Source organism: Myodes glareolus, chromosome 8 (assembly GCF_982192425.1).
Source record: "Myodes glareolus chromosome 8, mMyoGla1.1, whole genome shotgun sequence".
NCBI classification, from domain to species: Eukaryota; Metazoa; Chordata; class Mammalia; order Rodentia; family Cricetidae; genus Myodes; species Myodes glareolus.
Window position 1 is genome coordinate 91679992 of NC_142033.1, and position 25971 is coordinate 91705962.

The 25971-nt window shown below is 47.8% G+C and overlaps 2 protein-coding genes and 1 long non-coding RNA gene across 3 annotated transcripts; 2 read left to right on the forward strand and 1 right to left on the reverse strand.

Annotated features, from left to right (window-relative positions):
- Positions 1–737: 737 nt before the first annotated feature.
- B3gnt2 (UDP-GlcNAc:betaGal beta-1,3-N-acetylglucosaminyltransferase 2) lies at positions 738–24350 on the reverse strand. The gene is made up of 2 exons (XM_087909214.1): positions 24212–24350; positions 738–3293 (listed from the first exon to the last, which is right to left on the reverse strand). Exon 2 carries the CDS (start codon positions 3282–3284, stop codon positions 2091–2093), a length of 1194 nt encoding a protein of 397 aa, XP_087765340.1. The 5' UTR covers positions 3285–3293; positions 24212–24350; the 3' UTR covers positions 738–2090.
- Positions 14827–15326, forward strand: LOC146893954 (uncharacterized). The gene is made up of 2 exons (XR_015002830.2): positions 14827–14998; positions 15118–15326. It is a non-coding gene; the product is annotated as an uncharacterized LOC146893954 (long non-coding RNA).
- LOC125401295 (uncharacterized) lies at positions 20241–25867 on the forward strand. The gene is given in 4 exon segments (XM_087909490.1): positions 20241–20270; positions 22531–22680; positions 23782–24351; positions 24354–25867. Coding segments are annotated over 4 exon segments (1032 nt in total). The 3' UTR covers positions 24636–25867.
- Positions 25868–25971: the final 104 nt, after the last annotated feature.

Here is a 25971-nt window from a genome sequence, read left to right on the forward strand (position 1 = left end):
CTAACTGTGGGGCATCTCTTCACTCCCTCCAGGGTTCCCCAGCTTCCTTGTGAGCATCTCTGCACTCTCTCCAGGGTTCCCCAGTTTCCTTGTGAGCATCTCTGCACTCCTTCCAAGGTTCTCCAGCTTCCTTAGCTTCAGATGCTAACTGTGGGCATCTCTGCACTCCCCAGGGTTCTTAGTACATCTCCAGTCCTAGAAGGCACTTGCCTTCCCTTCCCAGGTTCAAAACTCAACACACTCTAGAAGCCTCACCTTGGAGCATGATTCTGTTAAGGATAGGGTAGACAGGAGTTTTCTAGTCTGCATATTTCTCAACCATTTTTAAAGAAAGAGGTGACAGAGGTGGGTGCTCCAGACCAGAGTTATTCAAGCCAGTGAAATGGTTTAGACAGTATCAGAGAGGGCTCCAAAGGGTATGGGGTGCACAGTAGTTGGCAGGCTGCAGAAGACAGTGCAAGCCACTGGCTGCGAGTGTCTGGGCCCTTCTCAGAGACACTTAGGCTGCAAGGCTCTAGGTGAAGAGGGAGGGAGAGCACTGACCAGGATGGACAGCTGCCAGGAAGCCACAAATAGTACCCTCCCAAGTCTCAATTGAGTGAAACCAGAGATGCAGTGTGGCGAACCCTCAGAGATAGACAGATAGTTAATATAATGGTTTCTGGGAAAGAGGGCTTGGGGAGGATGTGATCAACACAGGAAACCAAGAAGAGAAAGGTAATGACTACACACAATGATTAAAAAATACAGTCACTTTATTTCCACTTTTCCCCAGTCCCCAGTAGCACAGATGAGAATCCTCTAAAGCACAAAATATTTCAAGAAAGCACGTTACAAGGTATAAGGTATAAGCAATAATTTGGCAGAACTTTATCTCTCCAGCAGTTCATAATCCCCCCCATCCAAATTTTAAAATTCAAAAATAAGAGTTAACTTTATTCAACACATGTTACAGCCTAACATTAAAAACATCATGCTGGGGTCTGGATCTGGGAGGAGTTGGGGGAGGGAAACATGATCAAAACACACTGTATGAAACTCTCAAAGAACTAATTAAAAAATGAGAGAAAAAAAATAAAATATCATGCTCTAGTTAAATATTTCACAAACAATACTGTATACAAATAAAATATTACACAAAATATTTTTAAGAAAATGTTTTGGTCTTTGATCTGAACAATAAATAAAGACACAGGCACTTCTACACTCAGGGAAGCGTCACTGCCCAAAAGAGCTCATCTAAGCATATGTGCTAATACGGCAGGGGGAGAGTCCTGGAGTTTTAAGCTGACAAACCACTTAAGAAAATGCCTTCAAATTCTATCTTTTCATTTCAAGTTCGCAAGTCACAAATGCCTCCCTGGCCCACACTGAACATTCGCAAACCCAAATGGCTGTCGGGCTACTTAGGCTTCAGTAGGCCATTAGGGACTCACACTCAAGATCTTCAAAATACTAAAATCAGATTAACTATCATGATGCCACCCAGCAAACCAAACACAAGTAAAAGACAACCCTCTGCCCTTCTCACGGCCTACGGTCAGACGAGAGGAACTGTACGTGCTGCTCGGTGGCTTCGCTCTTTAAAGAAAGTGACAGGTTCTAGTAACAACGAGAATACTGCTGGGGTGGCAGGGAACTCTGACATCAGTCCACTTCCTAGACCATTTTAAAAGCCCATCAAAATCTTATGAAAATAAATAGAATTCCATTTCACAAAAAAACACCTGATCATGCCCTACACAATCTGGATTAACCAATCAGCTTATAAACCCTTGCTGTCGAGTCACCATTATAATGGAAACAGGAGCATACTATTACAAGGATCAAAAGAGACCAAATTCTAAATCGTGGCCAAATTTCTAAACATGATCTTGAAGAAGGAAAAATTAGAAACTGAGGACCGGCATCCAGAGGAAGGGTCAGAACAAATCCCAATCATCCTGCCACAGTGAACTGAAGGGCCCGGACACCAGGACGCTACTCGTCATCAAAGCTGATGGCTTCATCCAGAAGTCCCGCTATTGTGAAAGCACAGCATGGGAACCAGCCAGGACAGGCCTTCGTGTCGAATGCAGCTCAGCTGTATCTTAGCATTTCAAAGTAGGACTTTGCAACTGAGACCAGATATCAATCATCTCCTGAGGTTTTCTGCTATGTACTAACATTAGATCTATATATGAACAAATATTTTTTTTATTTTTCTCTTCAATATCAAATGTCCTGAATCCTTTGTGTTTCTCGGGAACAAGGCCCAGTTTCTGAAGGCACATTCCAGTATAAACATCATCTATGGGGTAGAGGTGGACCCGGTCGGTTATATTGTACAGTCTCAGGGCCAGGGGGCCAGAGTACAGAAACCCACCGCCCCCCGCGTACGGAGGGTAGACCCCCGTGTAGAAGACTTCTGGGATGTAGTACTTCAGCTTCTTATCCCGATGAGGCCCAGCGTTGTGGATCACATCACCTATAAACAAATCTTTGGCTTTGGTCTTGGATAAGCTATTCAAGTAATTCAGGATGTGATGAGTGTTGACAAACACGTCATCGTCGCCCTTGAAAACAAACTCCACGTCTGGACAAGAGGTGCTCACCCACCTGAGAAACAGCACCTCCTTCAGAGACAGGTTGAAGAATGTGTCTCTGTAGTTCCACATGAGAATGTCCTGGTGCTTCTCACTCTCAAACTTCAGCATGTCTGAGAGGTCAGGGTGGTTGTCCTCTGGGGGTGTCTTGCCCAACAAGAAGACTCTCACTACTGTCTGGTTCCCCACGTTGGTTTCTCTGCCCCAAGATTCCCGGATGGCTTGCCTTCTGGCAAAATGCGGAATGAGGGATTTAATGGCCAGCAGCAGGAAGGGTTTCTTGGCGCATTTCTTGGGTTGGTCTATCAGCAGTGAGTAATTCCGGCATCTCAGATACAAGAGGAAGTCTTTGAACCTGTCCGGCAGACTGTTAAAATCTGTCACAGCTGTCATGACCCTTGGGTCAGGCTCACAGAAGCCCAGGTGACTCGTGTTTGGAGACGTGGACCAGTCCCCCGTCTGGTTGGCCAGTCTGTTGAGGATGGGGTTGTACCACTTGTTCAGCTTCTCCTGCTCCCTGTTCCAGTATGCCCGGGGAGGGCTGGACTGCTTCCAGAACTTCTCTTTGGGTATTATTACTCCCCCCTTTCCATTCTTTTCTTGACTACTGTTTTTGGAGACTTCCACAATCAGATAGATGAAGACATTTGCCATCATCAGGATACCCAACAACTTTATTCTTCGACGTCCAACACTCATTTCTCATATCTGGAATAAAAGTTAGGGAAGCGTATTAGTTAACTCTGAATTTGAGTTCCACCATGTACACTTTAGGTTGTTTTATTTTTTTTTCAACCTTTCCATGAAAGCTTAACGTGGTGACATATGCCCTTATTTCCAGCAACTCAAGCGGCAAATGAGTCACCGAGTCCCAGGCCAGCTAGGGCCACACAGTGAGATCCACTCTTTCTTCCTTTCTTATTTTTAAAGTCCCCCCATGAAGAATGTTTTAGAATAAAGACACCAATTCACTAGTTCTGGCTCAAATTAAATCCCAATTTCTCCATCTATAAAGTGGGATGGCTGTAGAAAACATATGATTTTTGTATACCAGGCTTTTGATACCATGCCGGGCCCACTGCAATCACCATGTAAGGAATGGCTATCATCAATGTTATTTTAGATGCTCAGAGGGCAGAAGCAAACATCACTAAATAAATGACTTCATGGTTGTTCGACTATTTTGCTTTAAAAGGTTCGTACAAATCAGTGCATTGCGAACTAACTCACCCATACTTCATAATAGTAAGCTTTTTATTCTGGGATCCAATATGCACACATGCACATAGTACCACTCACTACATATTGTGTTATACTACATACAATATCACATCATTTACTCTGAATCTTGTCACTTCTTTAAAAATGCAGACCCAACCCTGAATTATTTCCTAACCTACCCATATAAATAAAATACAAATTAGTGGATTGCTTTAAGTTCACTGGCTTCTAATCAAGAGTCCCAAGATAAAAAGGATTTGTAGTGCTGGGCACGCTGAGAAATTATTTCATCATGGGCAGCCCAGACCATAGGAATTCACGATTACTTTGCGCCTCTTGTAATATTATCTAGTGGTTTGTATTGAGGACCGTCAACAGTTCTACTACAGACAGCTTACATTTAAGCCCTCCATAACACACAAAAGGGAATGGAAAGATATAGTTCAGCAGCTAAGAGCACTTACTGCCCTCGCAGGGGACCCAAGTTTAGTTCTTAGCACCCCATACTTCAACTTACAACCATATGTAATTCCAGTTCTGGGGGATCTAAAGCCCTCTTCCTTCCCGTCTTCTCTAGGCACACATATGTTATGAATATATGCAGATAAACACACACATACAAAATAATGAAAACTAAATATATGAAAGGAAAACAAACTTGCTTGTGCCAAGCCCACAAACACTGCAGACTTCCTTTTGCTACTCTACTTCCACAGTGTCCACGCTGTAGTAAGCAAGCATTGTAAGGGAAGGAGAGACCATTAAAGTGCATGGGAGGAAGCCTTGAGTGGTAGTGTACGCCTCAATCCCCAGGACTTACTAGGGTAAGGAAGGAGACCAAGAGTCCAAAGTCAACACTGGCTACCTAGTAAGCTCACAGCCAGCCTGAGCTAAACACGACTCTCAAACAACAGCAAGAGACCAAGCACACCCCAGGAGAACGAGCTAGGTTATAAACAGATGCACCATTTCATGTAAGACTTGAGCATCTATGAATTCTGCTATCTGTGGGGATCCTGGAACCCAGGAAGTTAAAGGGTTTGTCTTAGGTAGTTTGTTTGGGGAGGCGGAGTCTTGCTCTATTGTTTGGGCCCAAATTCCAAAGCTCAAGCACACAGGGTCCCTCCTGAGTCTCATTATTTTCATTTTCTTTTAAAACAGCTCCCGCCACAAACCACCACTCCCTAGGCCACTGCACATCCAAAAGAGCACTGCACAGCAGAAGGTGACACTCCTCCAACAGGCCACACCCCCAGCCCAGCAGAGCAGGTGACTGACAGGCAAACAGGCCACGCCCCCCACCCCCAGCTCTCCAGATCCCACCTATGAGCCAGCAGAAAGGAAGGCTGCCTCATACCACAGGAAGAAAACCACAAAACATGTCTTACTTTTTGATAATAGTTGTAAAGCATCCCTGACCACACGACTTCTAACTGCCACATCCTTCTCAGGACAACTCTGTACAGATGAACTTTTTGTAAGTACATCTTACAAAATCTTGCCAGTATCAGATGCTAATAAAGAATTAATCGCTTAATTTAGAAAAGTCACAGACATCTTAAAGCTTGACTGCTTTTTGAAATAGGGTCACATACAACTCAGGCTGACTTCCAACTTACTAGATAAGCACACCAACTTTTCATTTCTGATCTCCCTGCCTCCACCTCCTGAGGAGATTACAGGGCAATGCCACCACACCCAGTTGCGTCCTTTCAAAAGACATCATTCAAAAATAAAAAGTTTCCATTCTTTTTTTTTTAATTCTTCTATTTTTATTTTTGTGTTTTGAATGTTTACCTGCATGCATTCATGTACGCCACATGCATGCCTGGTGCCCCAAGGCCAGAGAATGGCATCAGATCCCCCTGGAACCAGAGTTACAGAATGTTAGGAGCTGCCACTTGGGTACTGGGAACCAAATCTGGTCCTCTGCAAGTGCTCTTAACCACTGAGTCATCTCTCCAGGCCCCCCAAATGGTTTTCTTTACATTGGAAGCTCTATTGCTAAAAGGAGTCCTTTGTGGGGCTGAGCGTGGAGCACTCGCTATGCAAGCAGAGGACCTGGGTTTGAACACCTAAACCCACATCAAGCTGAGTGCATGCAGCATGCCTTCCACCCCCGTGTGCTCCTATAGGAGGACAGGTTCAACAACACACAAAAGAGAGCCCACTTCAAACACGGGAGGAGACGAGGGTCAGCACTAGTACCTGGTCTCGTCCTGTACACCTATGCCGAGGCAGGTGCATGTCCACATGAACATGTGTGCACACAAAGAGGCCACTTCCCCCAGAACTACTAGTCTCTTGGCTGTGCAGCCCTTTCTCCTTTGGAAGACACAACAAGGAAAAGTGTGGGCCTGAACAGAGAAAACTACCATGAGGACAACCTTTGGAAAGGTGCTCAGGGAAAAGAAATAATACACACAAGCCAAGGAGTGGTTGTGTGCACGCCTTTAATCCCAGCACTCAGGAGGCAGGGGCAGGTGGATCTCCCAAGTTTGAGGCCAGTCTGGTCTACAGAATGAGTTCCAGGACAGCCAGAGTTGTCTCAAAAATCAAAAACCAAAAATAAAAGAATAAAAAACAGTACACACTGTGATTACAGGCAAAAGCTGAACACTTAGACGTATTTCCAATTTAGAAATATGTCTAATATTAAAATATTTTTAAAAATTGAAATACCGATAAATAAAAGACACCAGATTACAGAAGAAGACAGAGAAGTACACATACTACTTTAACATAGCAGGTTGTGAAATTCTACAGCTAATTTCCTAAGATGCAGTATAAAAAATAACTGCAGATAAATCAACAAGCCACATCTAGGTTGTGAGGGCCAGGGATACAGGAACTCAGCCAGAACCATATGGCATTTCTCATAAGTCCATCAATCTTTCTTTTCAAAAAATATTGAATCTATTAAATACATGTATGAGTGTTTTATCTGCACGTATGTCTGTGCACACATTGCGGACGTCAGAAGAGGCTGAGATCCTCCGGAGCAGGAATCACCATGTGGGTGCTCAGAACAAGTCCTAGGTCCTCTGGAAGAAGAGCCAGTGTGCTTGACTACTGAGCTCTCTCCAGTCCACTAATCCTTGAGAACAGATGAACGCACTTGAAGCTCTCTAAGGGACACCATCCATCCGCTCAACTGTACTTGCTCAAGACAGAGCATCATCCTATTATCCGTTTGTGCTGGTACCACCGCCACCACACGCCCAGCCAAGTTCACAGATGCCACTTTATGAATAAAGAAACTAAGGATGGGGCTGAATATCACCTAAGACTAAAGGGTAAGCAGGATCCCAGAGTGGGGCTCTTGGTACGCATTTTGGCACAACCTCATTCTGTCCCAGGTCATTGGTGAAGTCTTGGGGGTTGGCTCAAGAATGAAAAAGTTGGAGGCCTGGAGTCTAGTATTATACCCATCTGTGCCCTAGAGCCTTCAAAGAAAGGGAAACCAGGAGAGCAGAAAAGCTCCTGGCCCTTCAGGAAATGCCAGCCACTGGAGGAAAATCTTCTACTAATTTCAAACAGGTATTCTTCCAGACTTACCTGAGGAGAGAGAGGAGAACCCCAATTCTAACTGCATATTCCCCCCAGGACTAGATGTTATCTGTTACTTGTGGCTCAGACAACTCTTTTAAGGGAACTTTGCTTTTAGGCTCTGAAAGCAAGTGAAGTTTACAGAAGATAATAAGGCAAAGATCCCATTTAAAAAAAAGAAAAAAAAAGCTGTGGGAAAAGCTATCTAAATAGTTAAGGAATTTGCAAACATAAAGCCCATTTTGTGGTTTCTGGTGTTTTTCCCTCAGGAAGTTACATTGCTTAAAATGAATTTAAGAAATACTTACACCAAAGTTGGAGAAATGGCATACCTCCCCACTATGAGACCCAGAATTTTCAAGGAAAACATCCTACATGCAAATATCAAAATTTTGACTTTTGTATTTCTTTAAACAGAGATGGGCACTTTTCAGAGACGCCCCCTCTCCCCGCCTCCCGGTTTCTCTGTGTAACCTGAGCCATCCTGGAACTCCATCTGTAGACCACAATGGCCTCGAACTCAGCGATCTGCCTGCCTTTCCATGCAGAGTACTGGAATTAAAGGTGTGCGCTACCACTCCCAGCTAGGAACAGACTTCTACAACACGGCGGCCTTCAGTGCCTTCTAGTTGTCTGTGTTTTGGAGCCTTGGAGGAGGCGTCTGGGTGGCTTGCACAGCTGCAATGCCTTTCTCTGCTCTTGGCTGACAGGTTCCTTCCAATTCTGAAAGATATGTAAACACTTCAGCAAGCTACTGGTCAACAGACACCTGATGGTAACCAGGGTAGTCATGACAACCTGTTTTCAAGGGTCTCAGGAACAACAGTCAACCAGAGACAGCACCAGCAACACAATCAAGCCAACCCTAAAGCCTGCATCAAGACGTCTTGTGGAGTCAGTGATATTTCATTTGCATTTTAATAAATAAAGCTTTTTTCCCTTGTCCGATGTCTCTCTGCACCTGCTGGTCCTTTCTCATTAGCATTAAGAAAATTCAAGGTTAATAAAGCATTATGCAATCTATTTCTGGAGGTACTTAAGGGGGTTGGTTACAAGTTAATATCTGTAATGGTCAGGAAAAAACCTTTATTAAAATACAAATGAAGTGTCAGTACAGCCTTGAACTGGTGGGGGTGGCGGGGCTTGGATCCCAAATGTCCTGCGAAGTCATGGTCTCCAGTCTTGTGACTACTGAGTGCTGGTGGGACCTTTAGGAGTATGCTCTAGTGAAAGGAACTCACTTCCTGATTGCCATCAGGTGACCAGCTCCCCCAGCTACACGCTCCCACCATGATGAATAAGGGCCACCACAGGCCCAAATGCAATATGACAAAGTGACCATGGACTAAATAATTTCTTTTTTGGCAGAGGCCAAATAAACTTCTCCACTTTGAAGTTTATTCAGCACAGAAACCTTGCCAACACACAATGTTAAGAGTAAAAGGAAGGCAGGACCTTTCTCGTGAAATAGAAGCGATCAGTCCCCCAACCCAATCGGGCTAAGACAAGGCTAGAAACCCAACTTATGAGTGTACACAGGGGAATGAGTCAGAGGCCTCTGAACAGAGCCTTGCTCACTGCTGCTCAAATCCGACCAGAGAGAACAGAGGAGAGGAGCGCGCCCAAGCCTGTTGCCTCAACCTGCTCATTCCCGTGCCCTGCTGCTGCTCAGGGAGCCTGGGGAGGGCTGCTTCTCCAACACCTTTACATCCCATCTGTGGCTGCTCCCTGCCAGCCATTCCTGGGCCCAGTTCAAACAAACAGAGGTAGACACAGTTTGCAGCTAAGCGGTTCTGTGGGGAGAACAGCTTCCAGCAAAATGGCAGATGGCAGGTTACCAGGGAGGGCAATCAGCAGGGCCAGAAGGCCTGGGCCATTCCTAGAGTTCCGCCCTAATCAGTATTAGAGGCCTGGCCCAGGCTCTTGCCAGGGCTGGGCAGGAGAACCCCAGGAGTTCCCCATGACACCAGGATAGAAAAGTGTGCCCACCAGTGCTTCCTGTCTGTGAGCCACAGAACAGGCTGAGTCTCAGGAATTGGTTCCTAGTTACAAGGTTTCCCCTCCAAGTTCAAAATTAAAAGGAAAAGGTACTTCCAATGAGCCTATTCAGTCACATGTCCCCACAGGTAGAAGTACAGATCGGTGTCTCCTCTACAACCCATTACGGCTAATTTGCTCAAGTGGAATTTATCATTTAAAATAAAATTAGTCACAGGGCTGGGTTTATCTCATGGCAGAGCACCTGCCCAGCAAGCAAGAGGCCCTAAATTCTGTCTTCAGCACCACAACAAAACAAAACACCAAATCGATGTATGTATTTACCCTTTAAATACATACATGCAGAACATTTAGAAAAGGAGAAGAAAGATAAACAGGTCACCCTACTCTGTCTTTAATAAAGCTGAAAAGAATTGTACAGTCCTCAGTGGGAAGATGATGTAATTTAAAAACAGTTCAGGCTAGGAGATGGGGATAACGTAGACTCGTACCCAGGCTAAAATCCAGTCTGACACCTTCCATCAGACTTACCAGAGCTGAGCTATTCCCTCGACCTCTCCGCGCCTGCTTCCTTACTCTACATACAGCTTACTGTCAACATGCCATGTCACTCAGCAGCTCTCTGTTGGGGTTCCTGCTTCTGACACCAAGTACTGAATACCGTACACTTCTCCAGTTTCGTCCCTCAGTGACTAAACTAAGACGCTCTCAGCAACCCACTGAACCTCCAAAAGAAGAGCCCATGGTTTAACACATAACTCCTGAAACTAGCTCTGAAGGGTTTCACAATGTTTCAGCTCTAAGTTTCTCCGCATTTTACGTTTGCAGAATGTTGGGTTCTGGGTGCAGGGGAAACCCCTGAATTTCCTTCTCTGCACCTTTTTGCTCTCTACATTCAACCAGGAGTCGCAGTCTGGGCTCCTACCTCCATCTTGCCATTCACGGCTCCTCCTGGTCTCTTCTCCATTCATCGGGCCTTGCGCACATACCCACCCCAAGAACCCAAAGTTCACGGCTCACAATGACCAACTTCCAAGCTGATCTCTCTGCACATGACCTCCCTGCTCATGCAGCTCCACAGTGAAGTCAAGGCATTACTGAATGCCGCCTCACTTTACATCCGCAGCACACACACACACACACACACAGATGACCCCAGCTCACTTTCCTCACCTAATCAGGGCAGCACATACTGAGGCATCTGCCCCAGGCAAGGTCTCTGATGCACCACTACACACCAGGACACAGTGCCTCAGAGGCACTCATTCATCCTCTGATAAGGTCACTGAAAACAGAGAATATAAAGTAGAAACCGGACCATTAAATACATATAACTTTTTCCCCAAAAAGGTATTAGAAAAGCCACTTACATGTAGGCTAACAAATTACACAAAATATTTAAATTACAGGAATCTGCTGCATTCTATCAAGTACTGAAGAGCAACAGGAAGCTAAGACCTCCTGGAGTTAGGGGGTCTGAGCTTCAGCAGTAGTGTCAGACTCAGAGGAGATCTCAGGAAACATCACAGTGTGCCTGCAGCCAGAAGCCAAAGGGGCCGTCCCTCTTCAGGAGAATTCTAAGTCATCGCAGCTGACCAGAGAGGCTCAGGGCAGCTCAGGACAGTTCAGGAGGCTAGGTCACTATAAGCCAGCCCGTGGGGCCCACGACCGTGCGCGGGGGAGGGGTGAGGGCTGGGTCCAGACCACTGTCTCAGCCCCACAGCTCCACTGTGCTGCCAGCATGAGACACAGCCCTGCCAGCTACTGGGGAAAGCTGTGCCCTGGCACCAGGGAGGGTGAGAAAAGCAACCAACATTCTAGAAACAGAACCACATAGTAGCCACTTATAGACAGGAATTCAGAAAAGAAAATCTCTTCATCCTACCAGCAGGGCAAGAACTACCAAAACTTACAAAGAGAGTAAGGAAAAACAGCTAAAGGGCCCAGATTCATTTTCATAGGTCAGCCAACAGCCGTCAGCAGCACAGGCAGTAAGTGACCAGTGAACCAGTGCAAGTTGAAAGTCTCTACACCATCAGCCCAAAGTCATCTCTAATCACAACACTGCTGTTCTTTAAGAGGCCACCAGAGTCCTGCACAGTGAGTTAGCAGAGGCAGTAAACGGCACAGCTTTAACTGACAGCCCCCCCGGGGGGGGGGGCAGGCTTTGAGATGTTGTGTGGCAGGGCTAATTTCAGAAGCATGGGGAGCAGCAGAGTTGGGGTGGAAACACAAAGCAACTGTTGGCAGATGAGCTCGGTAGCCTCTAAGACAGTGTGGGTAGGAGCTGGTGGGCCCAGGGGTTCTCCTACTTAGAGAAACCTGCTGCTAATGGCTACAAAGAGAAGCTGCGACCGGGCTGCCAGACAGCTTACCACACTGTGTTTTCTTTCACACCTCGGCTTAAACGTGAAAACTGATCAGTTGTATCTTACACAGACACAAAGTAAAAGGAAAACGAAGGTCTCCAAAGTGAATGTCCACGATGCATACAAATGCAGCTGGCTTTGGGTTCACCGGGGCAGGTCTTCTACAGAGCCCAGGCAGCCTGGCCCCTCACAGCTCTGAACACCCGACTGCAGGACCAGGCCACGGCTTCACCAGCTGCTAACAACGGGAAAAGGGATAACGTGCCATCAACCTTTCCCATCAGCTGAGTGTTTCAGGAAAAAGGCAAAGAGAACACAAAATTCTGAAGTCATTTAGCAGCTAATGGATGTCCTGTGGCCACACCCAGCAGAGGGAGAAGCCAGACTGTCTGCTGTCACAGCACACACGGGAACACGAGGTCACCCACTGACTCGGGACATTGTCCCTACTAACCCCACCGGAAAGGAACACGTCCCTCTGTTCCATTTACCATCTTCCTGAGTTCCCTACTCTGTGCTTTGCCCAGCAGTCCCTCAGCATGTCCTCATGCCCTTTAGCTTTCACAACCAGCTCCCCAAGGCGGAGCTAAGCCCAGTGGAGGTGAGCTTTGGCCTTTGGACCCAACCCAGAGGCTCCTGCACTACCTACTTCCATCAAGAGCATCACAGAGGACAGGATTCTCCATGGAAGACAGCTCCTACATGACAGAGAAATGAAATCACAGCATTTGTTGGCACCTGACTGGGCATACACAATTCTAAGAAAAACCAGGGACTGAGACTAGAGAAAACAAAAACAAAAACAAACAAACAAACAAAAACCCTCAAACTGAGAAAGAAATAACATATAGCAAATGTCCAACGGAGGCCTCTGAACTGAGGCACGTTGGTCTGGTAAGAGGCATCATTTATGCCACGGGTTTTATGACTCATGAGCTACTCTTGATTAGTTACTCATTCACACGAAAGAATGAAAGACTGGCAAAGGCTTAAACTAGCCCAGCCGCAAACATGTTCGTGCAAAACTTCTGTTAGAGTTTTTAGCCTTCAGCTCCCCTCCAGCAGCGAAGCCTGACAGGAGGGAACCAGTATGGCCACAACCGAGTCTCGCCTGGCCAAGAATAACCAGTCCACAAGAGAGAAGGTAACTAGAAGCCGTCCCGGCTACAGCTGCACACACATGTTTCCCCACAACACACACATGCATTTCCCACAGGAGCCCAGGCCAACTGCAGAGAAAACAAATTTCTAGACCAGGGCCATAGAGATCATTCACCTCATTTACAGAAAAGGACCAAAGGCTCCAGAGACAAGAGCCTTGTCACCCACAGGGAGAACCAAGCCACTGTCAGTGGGCAGTGAGAATTACTGGTGACAAAGACTTTCTCCACAGTCTACAAATTCCGGTTCATTAAAAGAACAAAACAAAACCCTCCATTGTCTTAAGCCTCTCACCCCCCAGCCCCCCTCTGGGACGGCTTCTATGGCTTCTTCCTCTGACATCTCCTCTACATTTATCTGACTTCGGGCTCTGTGATAAAGGTCTGACAGACAGCAGGACTCTTGTCTCTAGTCAGTCAGTCTGCCACACCACAGACAGCAAGCGCGTGGGGCAGGAAGGGACAGCAGGCCTCTGCTGCTGTTTCCAGACAGGACCTCTAGGCTGGCCTTGAGTTCCCCACACAGGAATGACCTTGAGCTCCGGCTCCCCAGGTCTTCACCCCACCCCACCCCAGGTCTGCAGAGCTAAAAGTGTACACAGCACTCACAGCTTAAAGGGAAGCTCACTCTTTTTCCCACCAAGTTTCTAAGGTTCATACCCGGGCCACAAGTTTCCCTCTCCAGCCCTCGGCTGGCTACTTGCCAAGCCTTAGTCCTCCCTATAAGGTCAAAAGCCTCTTCGCTTTAGGGCCTCCCTTCCTGCTACTAGGACATTACCCAGTACCATCCTCAAAGCAGACACCTGAAAGCAGCGCTCAGGACACAGCAGTCACAGCTGAGCAGATCTATAAACAAACACAGGCCCAAGGGACAGGGAAAGGGAGGAGGAAGGCGATTGAAAAATCAATAAAAATGCACAAGCAGAGATTATAGCACTGGACTAGAAACAGAACCCCACAATAAACTGTGAAATTCTTCTGGAAATAAGCAGGCCACTGGTCTTGACTTGGTTATCTTGGTGTAGAGATGGGCTGGGAGTTGGCTACCCATTGCGACAGACTCATGCACTCAACTCAGTAAAAGCCATTAGGAAACAAAACTTAAGTAACTATTAGAATGGCCACAATCATCTTGTTCTCCAACGGCTTTGACACCCTCCTCTAGGCACCCAAGGGCAAACGCATACACACTCTCTCTCAAACACACACACAAACACACTTAAATAAAAATAAATCTTCTAAAAGGGTTAAGAACACTGGCTGTTCTTCCAAAGAACCCAGCCGTCTACATGGGGTGGCTCACAACCACCCCTCCAGGGGATCCAAAGCCTTTTTGGGCCTCCATGGGCATCCACATGTGTGGCATGCATACATACACATATTAAGTAAAAACTTTAAAAATTTTATTTTTAAATCACCTATGTAAGGCTAGGCATGGTATCACACACCTGTAATTCCAACACTTGGGAAGTCAGGAGGATCACAAGTGTGTATAAAGACAGCCCAGGTTACCCCATGAGACGCTGCCTTAAAACAAACAAGCCGGGCAGTGATGGCGCACGCCTTTAATCCCAGCACTCGGGAGGCAGAGGCAGGCAGATCTCTGTAGGTTTGAGGCCAGCCTGGTCTACAAGAGCTAGTTCCAGGACAGGCTCTAAAACTACAGCAAAACCCTGTCTCAAAAAACAAAAAAAGAAAAAAACACCACCACTCCCAACAGATACTCTATGGGCAAACTCTGTCTTTCTCAATTCTGACAAATTATATTTGGTAATTCCTATGCCCTGTAAAATAGTTTGAAGGCATCTCCATTTCAAAATAAAAGATACAACCTCTAAAACTCAGGAAAAGCACTGTGTAAACAAGGGGCAAGATGGAACTGCACAGAGCACATTAATAATTATCTTCTTTGTAACTTCAGTAAATATTTAAACTTATAGCGACGACATTCAGGGTGCTTATTTTAAGTAACCTAATAAACTGCTGTGGGAAGTCTCAACTTCATGGCTGTTAAGATGAAGGTCCCTAGAGGGACCATGTCCTTGGTCACTGTGAAGACGACGGACCGCAGTCTGAGACTCCGGAGCTCCTGGTTTACAACAATCTGACTCCTCTGGTAAGAGGCGTGAGAACTGAGGGTGAGTGGGGTGAGAGCCTGCTAGACTGCATGCAGCCTGGATTGGCTCCTCGGCACCACACAAACTAGGGTTGGGGGTGCCCCTATAATCCCAGTAGGAATGGACACTGGAGGAGCTGAAGTTGCCACAATGTAGCAGATTCAAGGTCAGTCTGGAATACCTAAGTCTTGGCTCAAACAACACAAACAAAATCCTCGGCATGAAAACCGTACTAGAAGCCCGGTGATCCAGCACAGCAGCAGAGCACTCGGCTAGACCTTGGGCTTCATTCTGAGCAAGGCAAAATAAAACAATAAAACAAGAGAATGATGTCACTCATTACTTCGTTTATAACTGTAGTCTAGGCTTACTTTAAATATAACATTTTAAATAACAAACTGTACACTTAAGTCCTCAGGCACTGACTGAGCGAGCATTCCTCCTAGCCATAAGTATACCAAGGTCCCAAAGAATACTTAAAGCCAGAAAAGCAGACACTGTATCTCCTCACTTTAGGGAGAATCTGGCCCCTAGGATCAGAAACCTGCCTGGGGTTCCTTGAAAGAAGCAGGAGGCAAGAACTAGAAGCCCAAACGCTCTCTGCCCTCCGCCCCCAGGAGCAACAGCACAGAGGGACGGCCACCCCATCCTCATTCAGCACTCTGCCAAGGACGGGCCCTGTCCATCCAGAATGCTGCTCTCAAAGCCCCGACAGGTCTCTTGCTTCTCAGCTCGACACCATCCCTGAAGGGCCAGGCTCCATCCCTGCCTTCCTCCGTGGGCCCTATATAATCACCTCTTCCTGGTGCCCAGCAGGCCACAGAAGAGTCCATACCACTTAGGAAGAAAAGACCCAGCCCTTGGATGTATATTACCTGCCAGGCCTGCTTCCCAAACAGAATGGCTCCAGGAAGGCTGAAGCTGGCTCCGAGCCCAGAGTGAGGCTGTACTGTGTGTGCAGTCTCCCTCAAGAGCCCAAAAGATGGATGCTCCCCTAGCACCCCACTAGTGCTAGCACCCCATCAGTAAAAGCCAGGAGACACTCATTGCTCTCTGCAAGCAGCAGCCTCTGCAATGCCACCTCTTCTCCCGGAAGAGTTCCTAGTGACATGTGACCCTGGAGCAAGCCATCCTTCCCCTCAGCCCCCATCTCTGGTTCCTCCAGCCTCTCGGAGGCTGCTTAAATTTCAACGACTTACTGAGCGGTATCTGCGAACTGTTTCAGCTAAGTTTTTTAAACATAAAAATAAAGCATATTTAAAATACATATCCTTGAAGTAGTGACATTCTGGCCTTTCATCCAAAAGTTCTGTTAATGGTGGGTGAAGAAATCATTCAGTAATCCAACCAAGACTAATGGCTACATATTTCAAGAGGTGAAGCAGTACTCTGTCTTCCTCTGGCCACTTGCCAAGAAAAAATAGTGTTCATTCAGTATATGGACACAAGGCAGAACAGTCTGGAAACCCAGCCCCCCGCTTCTTTACAGGCGTATCACTTCAGTGTTACACCCCAGCACGTGCAGTAATCTCCAGGGCCAGCTGGCTTGCCTGCCCCACCCTGCTCGGGGGCACTTCCCTCTCCCTCCTGCTAGGTGCCCACGGCAGACAGGATATGGGCAGGGTGGGGCAAGAACAGTAGGATTACCCCAGAGGCTTCACCACACCACGATTTCAAAGTTTCCATTATAAAGAGGATTTGTTGTTTTTTTTTAAAAGACAACCCACCAGAACCCTGAGAACAAAAACTCAAAAGAAAACATTCAGTTAAAAATAGGAGTATTCGTGGGAGATATTTTAAATTCCTTTGAAGAGAATAATTCCTTATGTGGCAAGAAAAAGTAAAATGGTTGCCTCTCATTTAAACAATCAAAGCAACCAAGGTACATCTGGTGCCCATTAGGGAGCAGCCCCAGGACCTCAGGGCTCTCAAAAGACCCCCAAAAGCCCTCCCAAAAGATGGCTAAGCACCCAGCATGCCCTACAGAGCCTCCCATAAGATGGCTCAGCACCCAGCATGCCCTACAGAGCCTCCCATAAGATGGCTCAGCACCCAGCATGCCCTACAGAGCCTCCCATAAGATGGCTCAGCACCCAGCATGCCCTACAGAGCATCCCATGAGATGGCTCAGCACCCAGCATGCCCTACAGAGCCTCCCATGAGATGGCTCAGCACCCAACATGCCCTACAGAGCCTGGTAGACTAATACAGTGTAGAAGCTACAGGAGAAGCTGTTAGCTTTATCTTTAACTTGTATTACTTTTATTGTTGCAGCATCATTTTCTATTGTATCATTTTCTATCTTTCCCCTTAAATATTTTCTGTCTTTGGTTGAATTTTCCACCGCCGAGCTCAAAGATCGAGAGGGTGCCATCTGTTAATAAACCCACCTCGATCCTTTTTGGTGTTAGACAAATAATTCAAATAATTTGATTTTTAAATGTCACTGAGCTTCCCTTTGACAATCTAAAGTCAGAGCTAAAGGGTCCATTTAAGCACACAGGCAAGCGCGCGAGCGTGCACACACACACACACACACACACACACACAGAGTTGGTAGAGCATTTCAAAGAATATAAACACTCTCTTAAAACCCTGAAGATGAATTTTAAGTGTGGGCTTCATGGGCCACAGAATCTTGCTAGAATGTTAGCGCCCTCACAGTCAAGACTTGGAGCGTTCATTCCACCCACCTGTGTGTGAATGGGATCCGAAGCATCTGAAGACAGGGCCTCACTATGCAGCCTTGGCTGGCATGGATCCTGCCTCTGCTTCCCAGTGCTGGGATTAAAGCTGTTGACCAGCCAGTCTTCAGGTCTATCATGCTTTTACAAAGGGGTAACAAACACCCCTTAACCTTTGCCATGGTTGCCAGGATGCTTGTTGTCAGTCACAAAGTCAAAACAACTTGAGCAAAACCTCCAATGGGCTGTCATGCTGCCTGCCCCAAGGCCACTGTCCTAGCCGCCCATCAGACACTGCTCCCTAGAGTCAGGGTAAAGCTGCACTCTCTGGTGGTCACAAGCACCCTGTCCTAATCAGGCTCCTACCCTTCCTTAGCCTTCCCAATCCCCTTTCCTTTCTAGATTGTCATAATTCTTGAATCCTGCTGACTTCCAGGCCCAACACTGCTGGCCATGACCTCAGCCTTCTCTTCCCCCAAACATCTTCTCTTTCTCCTGACTCTTGGCAGCTTTAGATCCTGGTCAGAGTCCTCAAAATGGGCCACTCAGTAGGGCTGGACCAAGTCTGTTGCTAGACTGGGACCCTCTCAGACACAACCCCAGTCTTTATCCAATCCAATGTGCCTGAAGGCTCACCCTCTTCCATACCCTCAAATTCCAATCCCATCACCCATGAGTTGGTTTTTACATCTCTCAACGACAAATACAGTGTACACTTTCACCCTGAACCACTCCTGGGGCCCTCAGTTTTTCCCACCCAGGACTAATGAGATAAGGAAACAAACACCAGCATGAAGTGGCTAAAACAGACAACCACAATAAAGCTGCAGTTCACTGAAGAGGCTGGTAAACTGCTGGACAGAGAGGAGTGATGGCCAGAGAAGGGCAGGAGTGGTGGGCACAAGAGCCAAAGGCCTGGATGGGAATGGGAGGGAAAGGGGAACAAAGGTGGAGCAGGCCAGTAGGAGACACCAGAACTTCTAATATTCCCACGGACGAGAGGAGTCCGCCCAAGAAGTGACCTCCAGACATTGCCATCTTTAAAGGCTCCTCGGCTGTGAGAACACACCAGCAGGGAACAGACAGTCCTGCAGGGACACAAACTACACCAGGCCTGAGCCACCATCTTTCTCAACAACTGCAAGAGCATTCAACGGCTCTCCACTACCCCTCAACTCTCTCAACTCCTGTCTTCGCATGGTCACTAAGGCTGTGTCAAGACCTTCCCCATCTTCCCTGTTCTCCAAAACAGAGCTGTAAGGTGAGGGTGCTCCCTGACCTTGACCACTTGAGCCTCTTGCTGTGTCCTCTCTCTCTTAGCTTGCATCCCTCAGCCCTCTGGATGCTTTCTCTGCTCTTGAAGTGTATTTTGTTCATCCAGTGTAGGGCAGTCTCAAGACCACTTCCTCAGGAAGCCTTTCTTGGCTGCTCCCACCGTATCTTGTAACACCGTATGGAAGCACACACTATTGGCCAAGCACTCTCCAGACCCAAAGGCACAGACAGGACCCGGAACCATTGCGGTCTACCTGCAAACATAACAACCACAAGCAGCCATTCCCTCTCAGGCACCCTCTAAGGCAGACCCGCAGGCATCAAATGCCATCGAATCCAGCAATACTGGGTTTCCTGGTCATTTCAAAACTGCCGAAATGCAGAGATGAGCACACAGAAGGGTCCGAAAGAAACTGGTGACTGAAGTTATCCTTAACGTGCAGGGCAACCAAAGGCCTTTCCTTTAAGATATCCTGACTATTGCTTCTAAATAAATATAAGTAAAAAGATCCTTTTAGAAAAACACTAAAGTGTCATCCAAGTTGCAATTACGGAACGAGAAGTACCCATTAACAGGCAAGGGACCCGAGGGCACCAACACACTGAAAGGAGTTTAAATGGCCAGAATGGAGCATACAATTAACACAGCTGGCAATGGGCTCCCACTTCTCAAATGATCTACTCACAAAACATGAAGCGGTAAACGCTGTCTGAGCACTTCAGGGGCTCCCATCACCCCACCTTTCACAAGCTAGCACATACCACACAGGTGCCCAAACAGCTCTGGGTGGAACATCTCACCGTGGATCATCAGAAAAACAGGAGGTCATCACCTTTAAGAACACATCTTAAACTAAATGCCAAACAAGGTATTCAATCAACAGATTTTATTTCTAACTTTCAATAGAAGCCCTCCATTAGCCAGGTGTGGGGGTGCACATTTTTCATGCCAGCACTGGGGAGGCAGAGTCAGGGGGACCGGAGTTTGAAGGCCTGCCTGACTGTCACATTGAGTTCCAGGACTCAAAACAAGACTGAAGTAGCTTTTATAATTACATAGCTTATTTAAACAGAGACGATCTAATTCCTTTAGTTATCAGCATCTCAGGTGTGGTGCTACTGTTCTGTTAAATTTGCATGTATGAGTACATGCATGTGCGCACCAGTCACAGCACACAGTAGAGGTCAGAGGACAACTTGTGGGAGTGGCTTCTCTCCTTCCACCACGCTCATGAGATCCAGGGGTTGAACTCAGACAGTCAGGTTTGATGGCAGGCACCCCATGCTCACCGAGGTTATCTCGCCCACCCAGGTATCTTAGCTATATCATTTGCTTTAATTTTCCTAGCATCTCATGGTTCCGGGAGGCCAAGAAACTCACACATCACCACAGAGCTAGTGGTAAAACCAGGTTCAAACTCCACTGTTTATAAAACACTACATATGCTATGACTGATTGCAATTAACTAGAGGTCAGGTAAAACCAACCTACAGTGCTGTAAATGACATCTGATGTCACACTCAAGGACGAGCACAGGAGCCTTTAGGGCAGCGGAAGTTCCTACTTCTGAACATAAACTGGAGCTCACACTCGCGCACTCCCCACAGGCTACATTATGGAGCCAACTGACTCCAAGTTCATGGTCCTAACTACCAAACCATCTTTCCACAGTTCACAGGGCCTTGCTACATTCTTAGAACTGATTACCTTGTTTCAAAAACAAAAGTGAAGAATCTAAACAAACCTGGTTTAAAATGTCACAGAATGAAAAGTGGAAAGTATCGATTTCCTGACTACTGAGAATTTCCCCTCAAGGAGAAAAAGCAAAACAAAACAAAACCAAAAGAAAACACCCAGCTGAAGGGAATGTCTATAGAGACACAGAAAATAATTTGTAGTCATTTATTACATTTACATAAAATATGGACACCTAAAAGTACATAAATGTTAAAATGCACATTATATTTAATCAGATACAATGCTGGCTCTCAAAAAATTGGGATTTTGTTACAATAATGAAGCCAAGCCAAGCAAATAAAGCTGGCAGCAAAAGTAGCAACTTCACAATACTGACAACATACAGTTGATAGGAATAGAAAACTGAGCAGGGCTAACTTTCTCCAGGAGTAACTGCACCCGGATGCCTCGGGAACCAATCCATCAAACTGTAACTGCTTCCCAGGCTCTGTTCAGACTGGCAAAACCTCTCCACCAGTAGGTGATGATGAAATCATTACATCAGTTCTCAAAAGCCTCACCCCACACACGCACACACCCCTTATCCAAGCAGTAATTGCCTCCCTAGAGAGGCATAAATTCATCCTACCATTCTAATATATTCATCAAGTACCTACTCCAGAAGGGGAGAGAAGACAGCTGGAACTACATCTGGGGTAGGGCAGGGTGAGCTGGGCTGGGGTTAAGTGCTATCTCCTTATCTGAGTAATTTCTGTTAAGTAGTTAGGAAATATTTACTGCTTTGGAAATAGTTGAGCCTCATTCAATTCATGCTTTAATCTGTACACACCATAGAATAGAATGCCAGACAACTGTGACCCCAAAGCAATCGGAGAAGACAAAAGACTGCTATGGTAAGTTCTGAGAGTTTGGGTAACTTATATACCGCTATTTGGGTGTTTTAATGGGTTGTATTATCAAATACTAGCCTGGTTGCAAAATCTCAAATTTATGAACTCTACTTAGTAATTTTTGAAGTATGAACAGACCATCTAATAAAGCTGTTTTAAAATGCCCGAAGAGTCAAATAGTATGTCCATTAAACAGGTTAGGAAAAATTAATAGCACCCACCAGATGTCTATCAGACCTGTCAATACAGGTCTGATAGAGACCCGAAATTATGGATTATTTTGTTTGTTGTTGAGATAGAGTCTATGAAGCCCTGGCTCTCCTAGAACTTAAAAGATCTGCTTGCCTCTGCCTTCTGTGTGCTGGTATTAAAGGTATAGGCCCCACACCTGGCCCTAAATTATGGCTAAAAACAAAACAGTAGCCATTTCGAAGTTTACTTGAGAAACAAAGACTCATCCTTTCTCTCCTCCTTCGTTTGAGAAAGCCCCCAAAATTTCTAATATAGAGTATCCCAACTTTAAAACTAACCAGCATCATTTTAAAATGAGCAGTATTTGGTCTTGTCTTCTAATATAACCCTTAAACATAAGCACACATTTGAACAAACAGTATAGTGGAAATTCAACAGTAAATTTTCCATCCCCATTTCCCATTTTTAGTGTAACTGTAATATGTTAAAATCAGGGAAATCTAATTTTTTTTAATTTTTTGGTTTTTCAAGACAAGGTTTCTCTGTGTAGCCCAGGCTGGCCTAATAGGTGGCAATTTGCTAGCCTCTGCTTCCTGAATGCTGGGATCAAAGATATGGACCACCATGCCCTGCTTTCAATTTTTTTAAAAGTGTATCTTCAAAACCATAAGCCCAGGCCTTCTAAAGCACAGGGACTAGGCGAGAGCAATTCATAAGCAAATTATGTTTGTTTTTCTCTAAGACTACCTCATTCCTTAGGTCTTAAAAACCTGCTACCTCCATCTGTCAAGCTTGGGCGATTTCAGCTAGACAAATCTGAACGGTTCCAACAACAGATCACTGTTTTTGGCAAGCGGAAGCTAAACCAGCGGGAACTTCGCTGTGATCTCTTTAAGCACTTAAGCATCCTATTCGTCTCCAAAAACAATCGTACAAAGCAAGTGTCCCGTTTCTGAAACTAAGTAGGGGAAACAAGGCTCACGCTAACTTGTCATTTAACAGCACGTGGCAGAAACCAGCCTAGTGAAGGGACTTAGGTTTAACGGAGAATTCGGCATTCTATTATATTTGCCATCTGCACAAAAACACTAAATTAAGAGCGGCAGGCAGCGTCCCGAGGGGGAAAGCAGTATTCCACGCTGGGAAAGAAGTTTCGAGCAGATCGGCAGATAAAAAAAGACCACCGCACGGAAAAGGGCGGAAATTATTCAGGCCAAGTTCTACAGGGCTCCGGCACACTTCTTTGGTCTTAAAACCTAACCAAATATAAAGAACTCTCGGACTGTACGTAAAAACTCCCCGGTTCGACTAGGTTTCATAATCTCTATTAAAAAAGAAACAGAAGTCGGACTAGGAGAGGTGGAAGTGACCAGACGCCTCGGGCGGGTCCCCCTCGGTGAGAGGTTTGAACCCCACTGGAGCGCACTCTGGGCTGGGCCCTGGTCCCACCCTCCGAGCTCAGTGGCCTCATAACCATCCCATTGCCCCCCCCCCACACACACACACACAAACCCTGAAAGAATCTCTGTTATAACAGTAAGCCCATTTTCACCCACTGGCTTTGAAACCTGAAAAGCACGGCTTACGGGAGGTTGGGGGGGCCAGAAGAACAGGTTTTATAATTCCCATCAGTCTATCAAGTTGGGGGTGCTGACGCGAACACCGCAGGCAAGGGAGCAAAGACCAGCCACCCTGCAGCCAACCCAGGTTACAAAATGTGTACAATACTTTTCAAGATGACCTCGCACGCCGTGACACTAAAAAGTAGCCGTCTTCACTGAACTTCCTTTCCACCCAAGACCCCAGAGCTCAGGGGACCCCAAGCGAGTGCAATTAACCAGACGCTGGGTATTAGGTCCCCAGAAGGGTCCCTGCCCCGCAGGCGCGCCCACCCACCACTCGCAGGGTCCGCTCCCCAGGCTCTGTCCTGAGTCTGGTTAATCATTCAACGCGGGCGGCGTGGAATATTTTTTTAGAGGTCAAAGCGAATGGTTCTCCCGAAGTTTCACAGAAACCAGTCTTTGGGGACCCGGAGGTAACAGTGCCTGCGGCTTGGGGGAGGGCGCGGGTGGAAAGCTGCCGCCAGCGGCTCACAAACACCTGATCTGCCCCTGCGGCACCCGAGCCCGGCGCAGTGCGCGGGCGGGGCAGCACACCGCACGCGCCGCTCCCCCACCGCCCGGGCCCACACCTCCAGCGCGGGGTGCAGCGCGGCCCCAGGGTGTCACTGCCCTCTCCCTGTGACAGCAGGAACAGCGGGGGCCGAGCAGGTGAGAAGATCGGGGAGGAGGAGAGAAGGGCCAGTAGGTAAGGAGGCCGGGGAAGTGAGGAGCCGGGCAGAGGGGAAGAGGGCCAGAAGGAGCAGACACCGCAGGGGCCACGGAGGAACCGCAGGAAAGCAGGGCGCCCGCACCGGCAGGAACTGGCGGCGGGGCGGGGACGCCGGGCCCTTGCCCACCCACCCGGCCCTACCTTGTCCAGGGGCAGCTCCAGCTCTGCGGGGCGGAGCGGGAGACCGCGGCCGCATCCACGTCCCAGCCGCGCCTGCGGCTCAGCCCCGCGACCGCCGCCGCTCTTGCTCCATGCGCCGCGCGCGGACGGGTAGTCCGGCGGGGGGTCTGGGCAGCTCCGGCTCGCCTCGGCTCCAGCACTTGTTGCCGCGGCTGCCGACTCGCCTCACTCCCCGCCGCGCTGCTCCTGGCACCGCCACCGCCTACGGCGTCCCCCCCCGGCCCCGCCTCCGCCCGCCGCGCCAATCAGACACCGCGCCACCCGCGCGCGTCACCGCCGAGACGGCCGGGCCCCACCCCTCCCGTAGCCCAAGTTTGGGAAAGGCGGACCTCCCACCCTCCCGCCGGTAGGCGCCCGGGCCCGCCGGGCTCTCCGCCCTTCGTGACGCGCTGAAAACCCTCAGCTACACCGGGGAGCGCGATCTCCAAAGATGCTCCCCCCCCACCCGCCCCAGGAAGTAGCCTCCCCCACCCTGCTGAGACTCAGGGTCCAGTCCAAACTCCTCAGCTCCCGGGGCCCCTCTGGGCTGTCAGCGCCGCGCTTGGTGAGAGTTTTGATGACCCTTTCCGGCCAGGGCCGGCGTGTGCCTAGGCCTAGACGGCTCCACCTTGGGAGGTGAGAAGAGGGAAACCTGGACCTAAGTAAACCTGACCTTTGCTCGCCGGGCACCCAGTCCCTGCTGCCATCTGGCTGCTCAAAGCCCAAGAGGGTGGTGCCTGTTCGGCTCCGATCTTCGGGTTGTGAAGACATGGGTTTTCCACGTGGTTCCACTCGCGCCTCAGGAAGGCAGGAATGATGGGGGGGTTATGGGGTACCCACACAGCGACGCCAGGAGTGAGGCAACCTGCCATCCCAACGCTGAGCCCTCATAACGCTGCTGGGGTGGGCACTAACGACACCCACGCGCAAAGCGCACGGGACCCACGATGCTCGCCCCTAACCCAGCGCCTTCGCAGCCTCCCCAAAGCGCTGCCTGCCAAGGTGAGGCCCGGTGGGGAAGCCCGCGAGACCGGATGGAGAAGTCGCTCTACTTTGCGAGGCTTGGGTAGGCCAGCCAGGCCGGCACGCCTTGAGCACCGAGTCGGGGCGCGCCTGGAAGCTCCCCCTTCATCCTTATCGCCTTAGAACGACCCTCTAGAGTTAATCCCGCTGAGAAATTAACACTCCACACCTGTTTGATTATTTGCAGAAGACTGTCAGGCGGAGTTAGCCAAAGGGAAGCCATTATCGAGCGCTGGGGGTTGAATTTCAGTCCGCTGGACCACAGCGCTTACTCTCAGCGAAACGCAGCAGCCCAAGAGTTGTTTTGGCTGCGTCGAGCCGCGTGGATGGGGTGGGTCATCCAGAAGAAGGAATTCTGAGTGGTGGCTCTAGAAATGTTAAGATTGGCAGCCTCCAGACCGTACTGTTTTTTATGTTGGTCACGCTTCTCTTAAGAGCGACTGGAAGGCAACAAGTTGGATTTTTGTGTAGTCACACAAACGCTTAACCACTGTAACCCTGGGCAAGAAAGGAACGGGAATTGTATGCCTTCCTTGGGTTTGAGGGTTTTTCTCTCCACTATTTTATTCATAATTCGAAAAGCAAATAAAACATTTGAAAAGAAGCAAATTAGAAGTTAGGTCTGTGTGTTTGATTAGCTGCCGGCCCCTGTTTTGATACATAAATACCGTGAGGAGACAAAGCTGGATTGTTCCCTGCATCAGATGTTACTGTTTTCC